General features: G+C 41.4%; 1 protein-coding gene across 2 annotated transcripts in view; it reads right to left on the reverse strand.

The window, feature by feature from the left end:
- Nucleotides 1-11,406: 11,406 nt before the first annotated feature.
- Nucleotides 11,407-15,152, reverse strand: part of pkib (protein kinase (cAMP-dependent, catalytic) inhibitor beta) — a 28,433-nt gene continuing 24,687 nt past the window's right edge. Inside the window, exons 2-4 of one of the 2 annotated variants that reach the window (XR_005706676.1) lie at nucleotides 14,301-14,454; nucleotides 12,950-13,273; nucleotides 11,407-12,084 (exon numbers count right to left, since the gene is read on the reverse strand). Coding sequence is in view for 1 of the 2 variants with exons in the window: in XM_040121567.1 (XP_039977501.1) it covers nucleotides 13,191-13,273; nucleotides 14,301-14,454 (237 nt within the window). In the remaining variant the exon portion in view is untranslated. Of the gene's footprint in view, nucleotides 13,274-14,300; nucleotides 14,455-15,152 lie in introns of both variants that reach the window. The other variant, XM_040121567.1, reaches the window with a different exon arrangement.

The following is a 15,152-nucleotide window of genomic DNA, read 5'->3' on the forward strand; positions in this document are numbered from 1 at the left end:
CAACTGATGCTTTGGCTATCTTAGGGCCTTTAAAACCAATGTGCAAAGTATAGGTGAAAAAACATACAAGTGAATAATAATAATAATATTTTTTTTTATTATTACGTGGCCTACTGACCCTTGAGGTCAAAGCAATTGACCCCGTCAAGATCCACAGCTGCACGCCTAAGTTGCTGTGCCATTAGCTAATCCTTGGCCTCCCAATGGCCTGTCGCCACAACAGGCACACAATAGTCCTGTTTTGGGTTCTCTCCCTAATGAGGCCCAACAGATGGGACTCACACCCACTAAAATAGCAGGAAGGGACAGAGCCGAGCCCAGAGCGAATAATAGTGCGTGTCACTGTGCAGAAGTTTGTCAGCTCTGAGAGAACATCGACCAGGAACAAAACACTGAGCAGTGACTTGACATTAGCTTTAAATGACTGGATTAATAATGTATGCCAGCAGCACAGAGGATAATGGCATTATGTTGGCTTTGCCTCAACGGCAATTTTTGAAAGTAGACTTTACAAGTCTCGCTATAAGAACTTGGCCTTAAAACAGCTTTGATTGTTCCCATTTATGAGTAATCACATCTAATCTAAATGTTCAGTGAATTTTCAAATGTACACTCAGTCTCCAGTTACACTCCTAGCTAAAAGTAACCCTGTCTCACACAACGGTCCTGCGATAAATCATACCTTCGCACAGACTATAACGTTCAGTTTTTGTTCAAAATGTTTTGAAGAGGTGTTAATTAAACTTATGCTCATTTTGGAGGATGTAATTTATGTTGAACTGTTGAACTGTACTTAGTTATATTGAGAGTTGTTTCTAATAGTTCATCTACCTCAAATAAAGCAAAAACAGACAGTATATCGAGAAACCATAATAACATACAATGTAATATTAAAATATATTAAATATAGTAAACCCAGCCTTAATTTAGCTGAATTTTATATTAATCTCATGTTTGTGCATTAATTACCGAGCTGGAGCTGGGAGGCGATTGGCGTAGCTTAGCATAAATCCTGGAAGCAGGTGGAAACAGCTTGCCTAGCTCTCTCTACAGTTAAAAATATGCCTGCACTAAAGCTGTCCAATTACAACATTGTGTCCTGGTGGTTTAATCTGTACCCAAATGGAAAAATAAAATGACAGTTGGTGATTTTTTTATGAGAAGATACATGGTGTGTATTTTTTTGGAGAGCTTTGTGGTAATATTTGTCAAATCTGACACTCAATTATAAATCAGAGCTAATGCCATACGTATCTACAGCAGGACTCTCATTACCCCTTTATAACAACAATTTAAACTGGCTTTACAGTCTTTATGCTAAGCTAGGCTAATTACCTCCAGACTCAGGCTGAGAGTGGTATCGATCTTCTCATCTACTGTAACATCCGAAAGAGAGCAAATAAACGTATTTCCCAGAATGTTAAACTGTTGTGAAGTCACCCAAGTGACTGCAGCACATTGTGACGCTATTTGTGTTTAGCATAGTCAAAACAGTCCTTTTTTTAAGTCTTTCGTTCTTTTTGAAGGATGCATCGTTAAACTGATGTGATTTTAGATGATAATACTATTCGGACAATATCTTGGCTTGAAATGTTTACTCAGATTTTTCTTTGTCTTCCTTTGTATACATGTTTAGCCTCACACTCCATTACAGAAATAGCTCCAGCTTCTGCCATGATGATGCCCTTTCACACCTCTTAACTTCTAGTTTTACTCTTCGTTTGAAATTTCTTTGCTGCAAGTGAAAAGAATGTTCTGACACTAAAATGGGAGGAAGTCTAGTCTGCAAAGAAGGTGAAATGTAGAAGGTAATACTTTGATGTTCCCCTTTCATATTTATGCTTTAAATAAATATTTCATTCTGGTGATGCACTGACGTTTCCCAGTAATGTTTTGTAGCTGTCCTGGGCACAGCCTAGGGTGAAATAAGAGCCCTGCCCACTCGGGAGAGCTTGTTTTCAGCACAGTAAAAACAGTCTGAGCCCCAGAGCCTGCTTAAGGCCGGAGGGGTGGGGGAGATGCGGGGACGGGGACAGTGTTGAAGGGATGGGTTAGATGGATAAAAAGAAAGATGAAGAGAGGGAGGCAATATAAATGGGGAGCAACCACTAACTGAAAAGTGGTGCAGGGAGGGGGCATAGATGGGACTACTTGGTGCTGAATCAGAGCTTGTTACCATCACATAGCTCCTCTGGGACCGTGATGTCAGCCCCGGGACAGAGAGAGGAGGGGAGGCAAACAAAGGGATGAGAAGGACGAGAGGGGGGTGGAGTCGGGGAGGGAAAACCACAGGGGGATTGACAAAGAAGACCTGCAGAGATGATCCACAGATGGCTGCTGAAAGCTGCAGGCAAATACTGGATGTCAGCGGAGATGTATTCGTCAGCTACAAATCAGATTTTTCTCCCCATGATGAAATTATTTTTATGACTAGAATGATTTCTTGTTATTGATTACTGTTGAACTGGCTTAAAGAGTTGGTGTTGCAACACGTAATTACTTGTTACTGATTGGGAACATTGACATGTTTACTGTTAGATTGCTCTGAGGTATGGACTCTGTGGAAGTCTGTTTATGTGCTGGTGAGCGATAATCATAATCCCAAACTGGGCGATTACTGTTATACTGATATTATCCTACCAACATCCACTTATACAAGCCACATGTCTGCAAGTGAGACTCAGCTCAGTTCATTTCGGAGTTTTATCCTGACTGTCCAAGTGTTTTAGTGGCCCTTAGCTCTCGGCTCTCAGTTATGACACTGATCTCTTTAGCCAAGCTGTGGGCTAAAGTATATGTCCCGTTTGACTGTAGCTGACGAATGGAAATGAAATACAGGTGTGGAAGGAGGAACTAATATCTCAATCTTGACACACATGTTTGACTGCGTACCTCTAACTGCAAACATCTGCAGTCAACTTATGTTCCTACAAGTGTCGTCGACAGTAGATGAGGATATTTAGTATCAATTTCAATAACCAGAGTTGACATTACTGTAAGGCATGACAGGTGAAAATGGAAATATTGGATGTATTTGGTACTTTTTTAGGGTTTTCCCTACCATTATAAGATTTAAGCGCAGCGCCTAAACCAAATGAAACGGAAAAAACTATGCTCAGAGTTCTCCCACAGTTCCTCTGGAGAGAAAAGATACTGTATTGGGCAGAATATATGATATTTTTTTTCTGCAAATTAGGTTTGAAAAGTTGGAGATCATCTTATAGTTTAGGACTAGACAATTACACGTTCATTCATTGTATCAGATATTTTTTTTGAACAGACAGTGTACCTGTGTAAATACGGTCTTTTACAGAGTTTTGCATTATGGGTTATTTGTAGCCTTATGTTGCTAGGCTAATTAGTGTTTCCAAGTCCATCTAGGTGAGTCTTTCAGAGTTAATCAGCCTTAAAAGTGTTTTGTTAGTCCAGTTTCTGAAGGCTGCTGTAACATGTTCTGCTGCCACAGAGGAAAAAAAATTTCATGACGTGTGAAAACGAGTTCTTAGTGTCTCCCGACGTCATTACTGCAGAAATGAACCACGGAGAAAATCTATCAAACAGCCAAGAATCACAGCTCTCCCAGACGATGAGCTCAAAAAAACAGAAACCCCCCTCCCAGAGATTTTGTTAAGTAGTCAACGCCGTTACATTATTAGATGGCTATGGGAGGATGAGAAAATTGCCTTTCAAATCCATTCACCATAAGTCTTGGTTTACCAATGTTATTTTGTATGGCACACAGTGCGATCATTTAGAAAAAAAAGGGGAAGGATTATTTCAGGACACAGCGCTCACTTTATCAGTGAGCATATGTGTTTCGCTTTTGTTATTGCTAATGTCTGAGTGTAGCGAGGAAAACAACAACCTGTGCTGTGGTTTTATAAATAGTGAATTGATAATGGTCCAAAATTATGTGAAAATACAAAATTTGAATGCCTTGAATGCCCTCCAGGAGAGACTGTCTGAAGGTGTGCGCCATTATCTCCATTTTTAAATGATAATGCCATCCACCTCCCTCTATGACGGCCGTCTTTTCACTCTGCCTTTTAGTGTGACCTTTCGGATCAGGCATAAACTATTGCCTTTCGATGTGGTCGGACAAAACATCATATGATTGACTTCTTTTTGAGTATAACTCGACCCTTAGTTTCGTTCTTATATTGATAGATAACTAGTCAAACTGCAGCCAACACGTATTTTCAGCGATGCTACAGCGGAGCTTGACTCTATTCCATCGAGAGTCATGCATAGTTAAATTCATGGCAGAAGAGGTAGCTGCATGCAACCAAAAAAAGCTTTCAGCCACTCCTCTCTGCATCCACAAACTCCCATCTGACATGCTCAGGCAGGATCAGGAACACTGTCTGGGTACTGAAAAGCATTATGGGAAATGTAGGTCCTCATTAACTGAAATATAATTAGGTGAGGCTCTTCGAGAACATCAAGTACATTCTGTACTCAACAAACACCCGGGGGGGGGTTGTCGTTCCTTTGAGAGGGAACTGCAGTCAAGTTTCTAGGTAGTTAGCATGTTTTTGAGGTAGAAAACATAACAACAGCGCTAGTAGTTCAATACATATAGGCTCCAGCCACTAAAAATCTATAAAAGGGAGTCCGCAATCTATAGAGTGAATCCACTGACCTATTACTGTGCAGAGAGAATATTGATGACATGGGACAGGGACAGGGGCAGTTCTCCCTCAGAGGCTGTTGTTGAAGATAACCCATGAAGAACATACTTCAGCTGAAATTCAGAGGAGAGGTCAAGATTTGGGGACAGGGAAAGCCTTTCCCTTTCATCTGAGTATTTATTTATTTTTTATCAAGAATATGTTGGAGAAGAAGGAGGGAGACGGAGAAGGCCAGACATGACCGACCGCAGAGATAGCAGCACATAATGTTTGTGCAATGTGACTTGGTCTCCGTGAGAATGGGGTCAGGCTAATGCTCATTTCAGATTATTGGGAGAGAGTGATGCCAGGCTGAGCTGTCTGACAGAGAGTTTACGGAGGGAGTGGAGTTGTGCTATCCCACTGTGTGTGTGTCTCCGCCCAGTCACTGCTTGGGTGATGTCATATGTCTGTGTGTGTGAGCATGTGTGCGTTTGCAGCCTTGTGATCATCTCTGGACAAAGAACGAAGTCACTGCCAAGCTTGGATGCAGTGGAAGGAAGGGAGAGAGGAGGCAAATTCATAAAAACATCTGACGGCAAAAAATAAACGAGTTGACCTCATTTTAAGCACATTAGTTTGCTCAGTTTCATCCCCCCTCATTTCTTAACAGTCTTGGTATCTTCCATACATTGAGGATGGAGGATCAGAAGGATGTTTTGGCTGCACTTACTCAACTTGGTTGACGTTTGGCTTGGCACTCAATGGCCTGTGTCTGGATTACACAGCGAGAACGGTCTAATCACTGACTGTCAGTCTGTTAAACTTTGAGGCACAAAATGCTTTGAGTTGACTTTTTTTCCACATTATTAAAGAGGTCTGGCATTATTGTATAGTTTTCTTATATTCATGAAATCCAAGGAAAAGAGCAGCAGCAACAATATGTTTCTGCTGAAGAGATACATTTGTAAAAAATGGTCACAAATATATAGTTTCATTTTTAAAAAAGAGCTCAGGAATTTCCTAATGCATTTGGGCGCTGTAGTTTTTAGCAAATGTAACTCAAACAGGAGGATATAATGCAATTGTTAAGAACTATTTACAGCTGCTAATTAAAACACAATTATGATGTGAATACTGATGTGTTTTAAATAGTTTTTTTTTACAATGGAGCTCTGGCAAAGAGGAATAGATATATCAGGTTTTGAATACACACACATTACTTGTTATTGGGATACATTCACTGAAATTATTTTCATGAGACCTGTTAACATGAAGAAAAATCAATTATTTCACCAGTATTATGATTTCAATATGAGATGCCCTGAGGCTCCTTAATCTATGAAACTATTCCATGGGGCTTCAACAGAAACAGCACACGTTCCTTAATAATGATGACTCATGACATTTACGTCCACGGGAATCCCTTTCTTGTTTGTGGTTTTTTCCTTCTACCTTGTTGAGGGTCAATTGGACAAAACAGGGTGTAATTATAATGGAGATAAAACGTCAGGCACAACTCAAGAAATACATTTGAAGGGGAAACATAGAGCAACAAGACTAAAAGTCTTCATCCACGCTATAGCAGCTCTGTGAGGCTGTACTTTGACACAACAATGCTTTGGGCTAAATGCTAACATTGGCATGCTACATGTAACTGTTAATGTCAATACTAACACGTTGATATTAAGCAGCTATGAGGTTTACCATGTTCTTCATCTTAGTTTAGCGTGTTAGCATGCTAACCTTTGCTAATAAGCACACAAAGTACAGCTGAGGCTAATGGGAATGTTAGTAGTTTTGCAGGTAAGGTTTTAGGATTCACCCCGCGGGGACCATGAATTTCATGGCAATCCATCCAGTAGTTGTAGAAAATATTTCAATCTTGACCAAAGATGTGGACAAACAGACTGATAATGCCATCCTGTTAGCCATGCCGCTAGCATGGCTGAAAAAGCAGGCCAGGGAGCAACAAGATTTTTGTCTAAAATGGTATGTGGGTGACCGATGTCTAAAGACTAATCACTTGACAAAATAAGCACACATCTTCTTTATTTTGCTCCACAGAAAGGATAAAGGAGAAGGCTGGCACTAACTTTATTTTTCTCATTGTCAAGAAATTCCATTGAAAGACCAAAACCAACAATGAATTGATTCTACTAAAATGAGAATAATGCTTTTGAGAAGAAACATGGTGCAACATGTCTTGTGGGCCTGTGTCAAACGAGGTAATGTGAGAAGGAGGGTTCAAAACAGAGAAGAAAAAAACAACGTAAAGTATAAAACAAACAGCCGAGTGAACGTCTCTGAACAACCCCGATGCACGTTCCCCTATGTGCAGCACAGAGAAGCACCTTGCTGCTTTAAGAAGTATTGCGTGTGTATCCAAAGCTTCCTATCACTTAGTCCTCTGTGACATAGAGCTCCATTGTTGTCCAAAAAAACATAAAAACACAAAAATGAGCTACAATGAACCTGGAACCTGAAGGTAATTTTGGACAAATTCCACATACACCGTCCTGCTGCCGGAAATACTCACTAGCACACCAAACGTGTATTAATCCAAAGCTGAAAATAGTCCACACGGATGCTCTATTTTACTCCTGTTTTAGTAACATTTGTTAAAAAGTAGAGTGCCCAGCCGTTTTAGGAATTTACTGATGTACTGAGTGCCACAGACAAGATGGGTAAATCTTATGGCATGAGGAAACAGCATTGTTAGTCTAGGATTTGTTGACAGTAAGAAAAAAGTAGAAAAAATAAGATCCTTTTCCTTTAAGTTGAGATGAGCAGGTGTGGATATTTTGGTAGTGAATGATGACAAATTTAGCAACATTACCCTGGCTCAGTAATATATTTCCTCCCACTGCACAGTTTGTGTATATTCTCTCTCGCTCTCTCTCCCGTTCTCTTATGTCTTACATCTTTTCTCCTTCTCCCCATCTTTCCTCCTGAGGCTCCTGTGTGTCGGAAATGGCACGTTCACTTCCACGTGAAGGCTTTTCTATTCGTTGGGCCGCCTGCATGCTTGTCTGGCATCCTCTGCGACCCATGTTGGCACGGCTTTAGTGCCAGCCTCACTACCCACCCTCCCTCCCTTTACGTCTCCCCGACGCTTGCTGTCTCCTCCGCAGCGGCCGAATCGCTCTCTCTTCGGCCTGGTCACCGGCGGTGAGAGAGATAGAGATTCAAAAGGAGCGAGTAGTGGAGCACTTGAAGGGCTGTTGCTGCCGCTCATTCACTTAGCTTCGATTGATAACACAGCATTTGGAACCAGAGTACATTTCTGTGAGGCAGTTACTCAACCATTTCCTTGAGGAAAGCCAGTAGCAAACCGCTTATACCATGCTCTTCAATTATGTAAGAAGACAGAGAGCTTTCCTCTCCGCTGCTCTTTTGTTCTGCAGAATTAGAAACACTCCGTTTTGTTATTTTAGATCTATGAAAGTGTTTACACTCTGTCATGTTAACAGTGGAACAGATTAATGTGGATCATGGTATTTAGGGCTGGTAATTCACTACACTGAAAGCTATTTTTAGATATTGCTTCCATGTTTTGGTTTATTTGACTGTCTTTTATTATAAATAATTAAAAACTACAAGGTCCAATTTGCACTCACTTGAGGCTAACGGGACCCCACACCTTGCAATACCCAGCTGACATCATGCATGTGCCTCCTGTACTCACTGAGGACAAAGCCTTCAAATCAATTCTCTACCCTCCGTCATGCACTAAAAATGCTTGATTGCATACAGTGCAATAAGGCCAAAGCTTCTCTCAAGGCGAGGTTACCCTAGCAACAAGTTACGTAGCAGCAGTCTGGGCGAGGGAGCTACCTCAGAGGGGAGGAGGATGCCTGAGATTGGAGCTGGAGACTAACAGGGATATTTCAGCAAAAACAATCCTCAAAACGGTGACACTTTTCTGTTTTGCTTGAATAAATCACAGAGATTAATACATACATTTTAGATATGCAGTAGAGCCAGAGCTTTGTCTTTAAGAATTCATGTTTCTGTTATGCAATCGATGGACCACAGCATCAGCTCAGAAAACATCATGTATTACACACATGTGCTTCATTGCTCTTGTGTCTGCAGAGGGACAAAGAGCCCTTGGGTGTATGTCTGTATTGTCTCATCTCCTGTCTGTGGGGATGCTGGGACGCAGCCGGACAGGCAGCCTGCTCGATCAGAAAGGTTCATTCATGGCTTCCAGACAGACTCTGCACGAACGCGCATCCGTCATTATCCGCCTCCATCTCCACAGGTTAGGAGATGGATCTCATTTGAGGTGACTCAACCAAAACTAACTGAAAAAAAAAATCGTCTTTTTTTTTGTTGAATTGCTTCTCACTGCTGTACGAGCATCGAGACGAGACTGGGTGTGTCCAAGTCAAACTGCTCACTGGGTTTGACATTGAAAGACATGTGCAGGAATGTAAAACCAAAACCCTGAAGTCGCAGTTTCAGTCACCATAGCTATGTAACTTAAGGTGTTCATATTAATATTGCGGTAAAAATTATTGCATTGCAGCTATTTTCTTACCCAAAAAACGCAACAAAGACATTCTCCTGTTGGTGTGGAAGCTAGATGTGGGTTGCATGATGATTTAGTGAATGTCTCCATCTGCTGCGCACCCAGAGGAACTGCTGCATTATGTAACAGGTGTACTAACATGGCTGTTCTGGAAGGAATGAGGAGAGTGCATGTCTTGCCTTGTGCTGCCTTCACGTGTTCATTAGACTCTCTTACTTTATTACACTTTTAAAGATGTACAAAAAAAAAAAAAAAGACTGGTACCATTTCAAGTGCCTTTTTTCAGAGACAGTGGCTGTAATCAAACAGTGCAGAGCTATGTAGTGATTAGCAGAAGTTGAAAAGGTAGAAAAGTGTATAATTTATTTTTGTTATTTAATTTGCCACAAGCTTAATACATCACCTCCAGTGACCCAGCAACCACCACCTTCCGCATGGCGTTGTTGATGTATAACAGGAAATGTGCATTATCTCTGCATCATTACAGAGAAAAAAAAGGCTGGGTCTGATCAGCAGATTAAGGTATAACAAGTTAATTTTGCATCATCTGCTGTAGTTAACGTGAAAGAAGAAAAAAAGAAATTCCATAGTCCTGCTAGCATCCACTGGCTGCAATGATCATTATACCCAATATAAAACTGCTGGATGTAATGAACTACATAATGACAACTGTGAAAAGCGACGGGGGCCAACACATTCGAAAAGGGTTCATTCTCTGAAAAGCAGGAATATGCTCATCAAAATACATGGCAGCCTTTCTTAACTGAGATATCGGGGGTTCAAAGTTGATGTCCATGACTGAGAATGATGCTACAGAAAAGCTCACGGACCGTCTGAAATGGGAAGGATTGGTCCTCTGGTGATTATGAACACTGTTACGGCAATTTGTCCATTAGGTTTTGAAACCTCTTTTGTAGAAGTGACACTTACTAAAAAGCTCTGCACTCCAGAAGGTCTTTGACAAGTGCATTGGATCATGAGCTCTGACTGTGACAAAACCAAAGAAACAACCTTCAGTGTTGATCACTTGTACTCACTTTATTTACATTTACATTTTGGTGCTTAGACCTTCATCAGGTAAAATTCATGGATTTTACCGTGAAACCATGGCAAAAATTTGAGGGTGACGCCTGATTTTTCCCACAAAATTGCGGATTCGTGAATTTTACCTGAGGAATTTTACCTGAGGAAATGCGGTTAACAGTGAGAGAGATCAACAGTGTGCAAGATTCTTTGTTGTTCTTTCACTTGTGTAGAAGTGAAACATTTGGCCTGATTGTAGGACTTTGACCTGATGACTGAATGAGAGGAAATGTCATCAAGTATTAGCAATCCTCCGTTAATGTCAATATCAAATGTCATGTCGATCTGGCCAGGAACTGTAAAGATATCTTGCTTAACCCGTGTGCATGTTGGACAGACTAGTCCATCAACACCAGGTCCCTTTGCTTGTAGGCCTTAAAACACATGACTTTAAATGCCAATACAATACATTTATTTAAAAAAATCATCAAAACCATCATTATCCTCACTGAACACGCCGCCATCATTTTCGTCACTTCTACTAAAAGCGAAAATGAAACTACATTTTAAAAATGATTGCAGCACAACTAGAAATACTGGCTTTTTTATTCTACACGTTCTTCCTTGCTCTCTCAGACATATGTAGCGGCCTACAGAGGTCTGGTAAGTTCACTTCTTCCTAACTCCACACCCCCAGATTTTGTCAAACTTGCAGTCTTCAGTCCAACCCACGCGGACTCACGTCACGTCACTTGAGGACGTCTGTCCCTATGCAGCCCCAAAAGTCTTCATGCAACTGTTTTTCACATGTGCGCTCGTACGCCTCAAGACCTGTGCATCAGACTTTGATATGTAAAATTGGTGGAGCTCCCCTTTAAGTTTGGCTTTTGCTGATTACTCCTTCTCTACGTGCCACTTTAACTACTCGGGATGCAGGACCCATTCCCTCGTCAACAAAATGAGTTTACCATGGTGACAGCGGCTATAATGAATTAGGGGATTTATCAACTACTGGTCCACGTAGACAAAAAAAATATCTACAGCCACGCGTAGCGGCTCTGTGAGGCTGCACTTGAGCACAGCAGGCTAAATGCTAATGTCAGTATGATAACATGCTCACTGTGACAATGCTAACATGCTGATATTTAAACATATGTATTCCCAAATATAAAAGCCTTACATAGAAATGACGCTATGCAGCACTCAGTTGTATTTGTAAAGCTTGTGGGTTTAATATGGCAATTTTCACCACCAGATAGAATCAACATTAGGGATTCAATCCAGCCAAGTAAAATACAGTATATGCACCACTTAGAGATCAGGACACTACAAAATACACCTCTGTTTCATCAACCCCAAAAAAACGTTGATCATACTTCAGATAGACCATGACCATCATTTCTACTCGTGTACAGCATCCAAAACAGAGGCCGGGCAGCAGCACACCAGGCCTTCTTGTTGCATTTGTGAAACACATCCACATAAAGACACAGCCACCGGCAACAGATCTTCAAATAGCAACAATTACAGAACATTATTTCTTTGTGGTAATCATACAGATAGCATGTATGACACATGGATTATACTACAACACAGTATATATACAGTAGCAGTGAGTTGATAGCTGACAAAATGGACTGTCGCTGTGTTTCTTGCTCTTGGACTTGGGTCCTGGTCGCAGCTCTACTTATGTGTTGATGAGTGTGAACAGACTCTGGAGAGGCAGAAGGCGAATGTGCTGCCATTTTCGGCACTTGAAACACATTGTGGCGGTGGTGTTGCTTGATGCTTTGCTCCCGTAGCCAGGCGGCGAGCATATGCCATTGACACTATAAGAAGCGCTTGTGAGGTGCAAAGAAAAGCCCTGCTGAAGTTTAAGCAAAACTCAGCGCCCCTCCTGATGAATTGTAGGATCTGCAAAAGCAGGTTTGCAGAATGTTAGGAAAGTGTTTTTTCTTTTTTCATTTACAGTTCAAGCAGTAAAGATGTGTTATGATACCTCCTATTAAAACTGAGGAAATATCAGTAGCCCAAAAGAGTGAATAACAGTACTTCACAGAGAAAGAACACGACACACTTTTTTGGTTGTTGAACTGCCACTAGACACTTTTTCAGAGGTTTGGAAAATGAGACTTCTAAAAGCAGCCTTGAGCAGAAAACAAAAGGACATCACAGATTTTTTTTCCAGTATTACAACGAAGCAGTGTTGTTGGCAGTGGGACACTATTCTCTACAGGAATGTCTCAAGATATGGACGGCTCTTCCACATTATCATCTTGCACCACATGGACTCCTACAAAAAAATGGATCGAATCCCTGGTTGTTGTTGCTAGGATCACAACAGTCTGGGGAAGAGGGGTAAAAACTGTACATTTACAACGTAGATATACTGTACAACGACTGCAAATTGGAAAACATATAGTAGATAATACACATTAAGTGTAAAAGCATAAGTGAGCAAAGCAAAGAGTTCCCAGTTTTCTTAAATCTACTGTTTTCTTATGTCAAATGTACCATTTTGCTTCCTAAAGAGCTTTGAGCCACAGCAAGCTGCTATCAAAACCCCATCTTGCTAATGTCAATGTAAAATGACACACATCACTATAAAACAAAAATCTGCAGGAAATGGAAGGATATGGTACATATTACAGTTTGACTTATGAACTCCGGTTTTTCTTTAGTTTTAAATAAATCATACAAAAATAGTAGTGTACAATATACAATCTGTCATGGTCCCTTTGATTCTTAGTGTAGTGTCCACAGTGAGTGTATAACTCACACACACTCAGTGGTTCATAACTAAGTGACGTCTGACTCTGAGTCCCAGAAGGTCCTAAGCTCCCGGCTTCAGTCCTTGGGGAGTCGTCCGTCACTCTCCCTCCGTGGCTCAGCTGCTCCAAAAACCGACTGACTCTCCACAGATCATCACACTTTCTCCCATAGGTCGCCCTCGATCTCGCTCCTCATTCCGTCTCTCAGGTTGTCTCTGCAGGTCTCCGGGGAGGCAAATAAACAAGTCCCTACGATCCCTCTTTCCCCTCTGAGCTCTCCGGCGATGCTGGAGGCTCCTCCACTGTGGGTGACTGGGCCCCTCCCGGACCATCTGCGCTCAAACCCAAAAAGACACAATAAGAAATATGTTTTTGTTATTTTCAAGGGCAAAATGAAATAACTAGGCTATCTAAAGCCTTTGTTAATCAATACCAATAACTTATTGATTACTACAGCACTAGGTGCTGACCTGTCTTGCTTTTGAATCATTTTACAGCTGCTATTGTGGGAGCAAAGCCACTTTCAGATCCACCAAAAGTAGGATAGCACCAATTGCTTTAAAAATCAAGTGCGTTTCTCAAACATCTCAGACTAATTTGGGGCAATAGGGAGAAAATGCAGGTGTCCAGAACTCAAGATCACTGGCAAACAAGTGGATGCATACTCAATTTAGCTAGTATACGAGACACAGCGTATAAAGTAGTTAGTTAATTGACAGAAAAGCTATTGCGCAGGCACAAAACGGAATTGGTAAACACTCTGGAAGTAAAAATTTCAACTTACACAGACATGGGCTTGAAAGATTAGAACAAGAGTGATGAAGCCAGAATAATATGCCAGTCGCGATGAATTGGATTGGCCAGTTAGCCCATTCCCAAGTGGCAATCCTAGCTCGAAAATGGCCCAAATGCTTCTAACTGAAGCTGACTCTCAGACCAAAACAACTCTAAGTCCTCCTCCCCTAAATCTTTGCCATATCTGGCAGCCACATATGGAGCTGAGCTGGGCCACACTCAGTTAGCTGGTTAACTAGCAGTGTCAAGCCTGAGTTGGGTTTGAATTGGAAAATGAAGTGTCCTCATGTTAGATTTGGCTATTTCCTGTCTGAAACACTAACTATGAATAGAATGTATCCCAACAAGTTAGACCAAAATTCTTGGCAGGTAACCTTTCGCATACTCACGTAGTCAGAAACAAACAACTGGAGGAAACAATCGAAAACTGACTGATTTGACTGATTTCGAAGTGTGTATGATATCAGGATTTGCACTACAAATTCAATTTACAAGATGATTACAGGTTCAATTTGACTTGTGCTAAATATTGTAATAATAAAAAAGACAACTAGTGTACTTTACCTTTAAGGGACAGCTCAGCGAGTTTAAGAGGCAAGTCTCCAGGGTTTACGCCTGCTGGAGAGCCCAGGATGTCAGGCAGGGCATTTCGCCTCCCCGAGCGTCCCGAGGAGGCAAAGTCCAACACTGGCTCTACTTCCGTCATCTCAGGACCCCTCTACGGTAAAAAGAGGGAAAGGGTACAGTGTCAAAATTTGCCTGCCCTTGACAATAGTGCCCTCCAACAATAAAGAAATAGTACTTTGTGGTTAGTTTAGTGGTTCTTTAAGAATAATGACTCAAAGACCCGCCTGGTGTGTATGTGGCAATCTGGACTATTTCAGATTGTCCTGTTTGATTTGGCGACACCTGTAGTTACTGGTGGTAACAGCAAATGGGGTTTAATACTACAGGTCACAGAATTCTGGTGGAAGCAACACAAATTGTCATTGTCTTAATGAACAAAGTCAGGCGATAATTGGCCTTTTTCCGTAATTCTGTGAGCAACTGTGATCTGAATTTCTGCTGCACACGGCACGAGTCTGCAAACAGCACGGCACAGTGAAAGGAGTCAGTTACCTGGCTGAGAACTTGGAGGTGTGCAGCCTGTCGCCTGCAGCTCTTCATCTAACAGCTCGCTGTGGCTGCTCCTTCTCGTTCCATTACTTCTTGCTATAAATCCAACTGATCCACTGTCCAGAAATGCCCAAAGTGACCGTTGTCTTATTTTGTAGACACGTTTTTGATGAACGATAGCGGTAAGCGCTAAGCTCACTTAAGAACACATTGCATACTTCAAGGCTTTTAACGTGAAGCTGCAGCAGTAGCACGCGTTCGGTTTCCATTAGCAGTAACGTGATACAGCATTTTTTCTGG

Source organism: Xiphias gladius, chromosome 24, assembly GCF_016859285.1.
Source record: "Xiphias gladius isolate SHS-SW01 ecotype Sanya breed wild chromosome 24, ASM1685928v1, whole genome shotgun sequence".
Classification (NCBI taxonomy): domain Eukaryota; kingdom Metazoa; phylum Chordata; class Actinopteri; order Istiophoriformes; family Xiphiidae; genus Xiphias; species Xiphias gladius.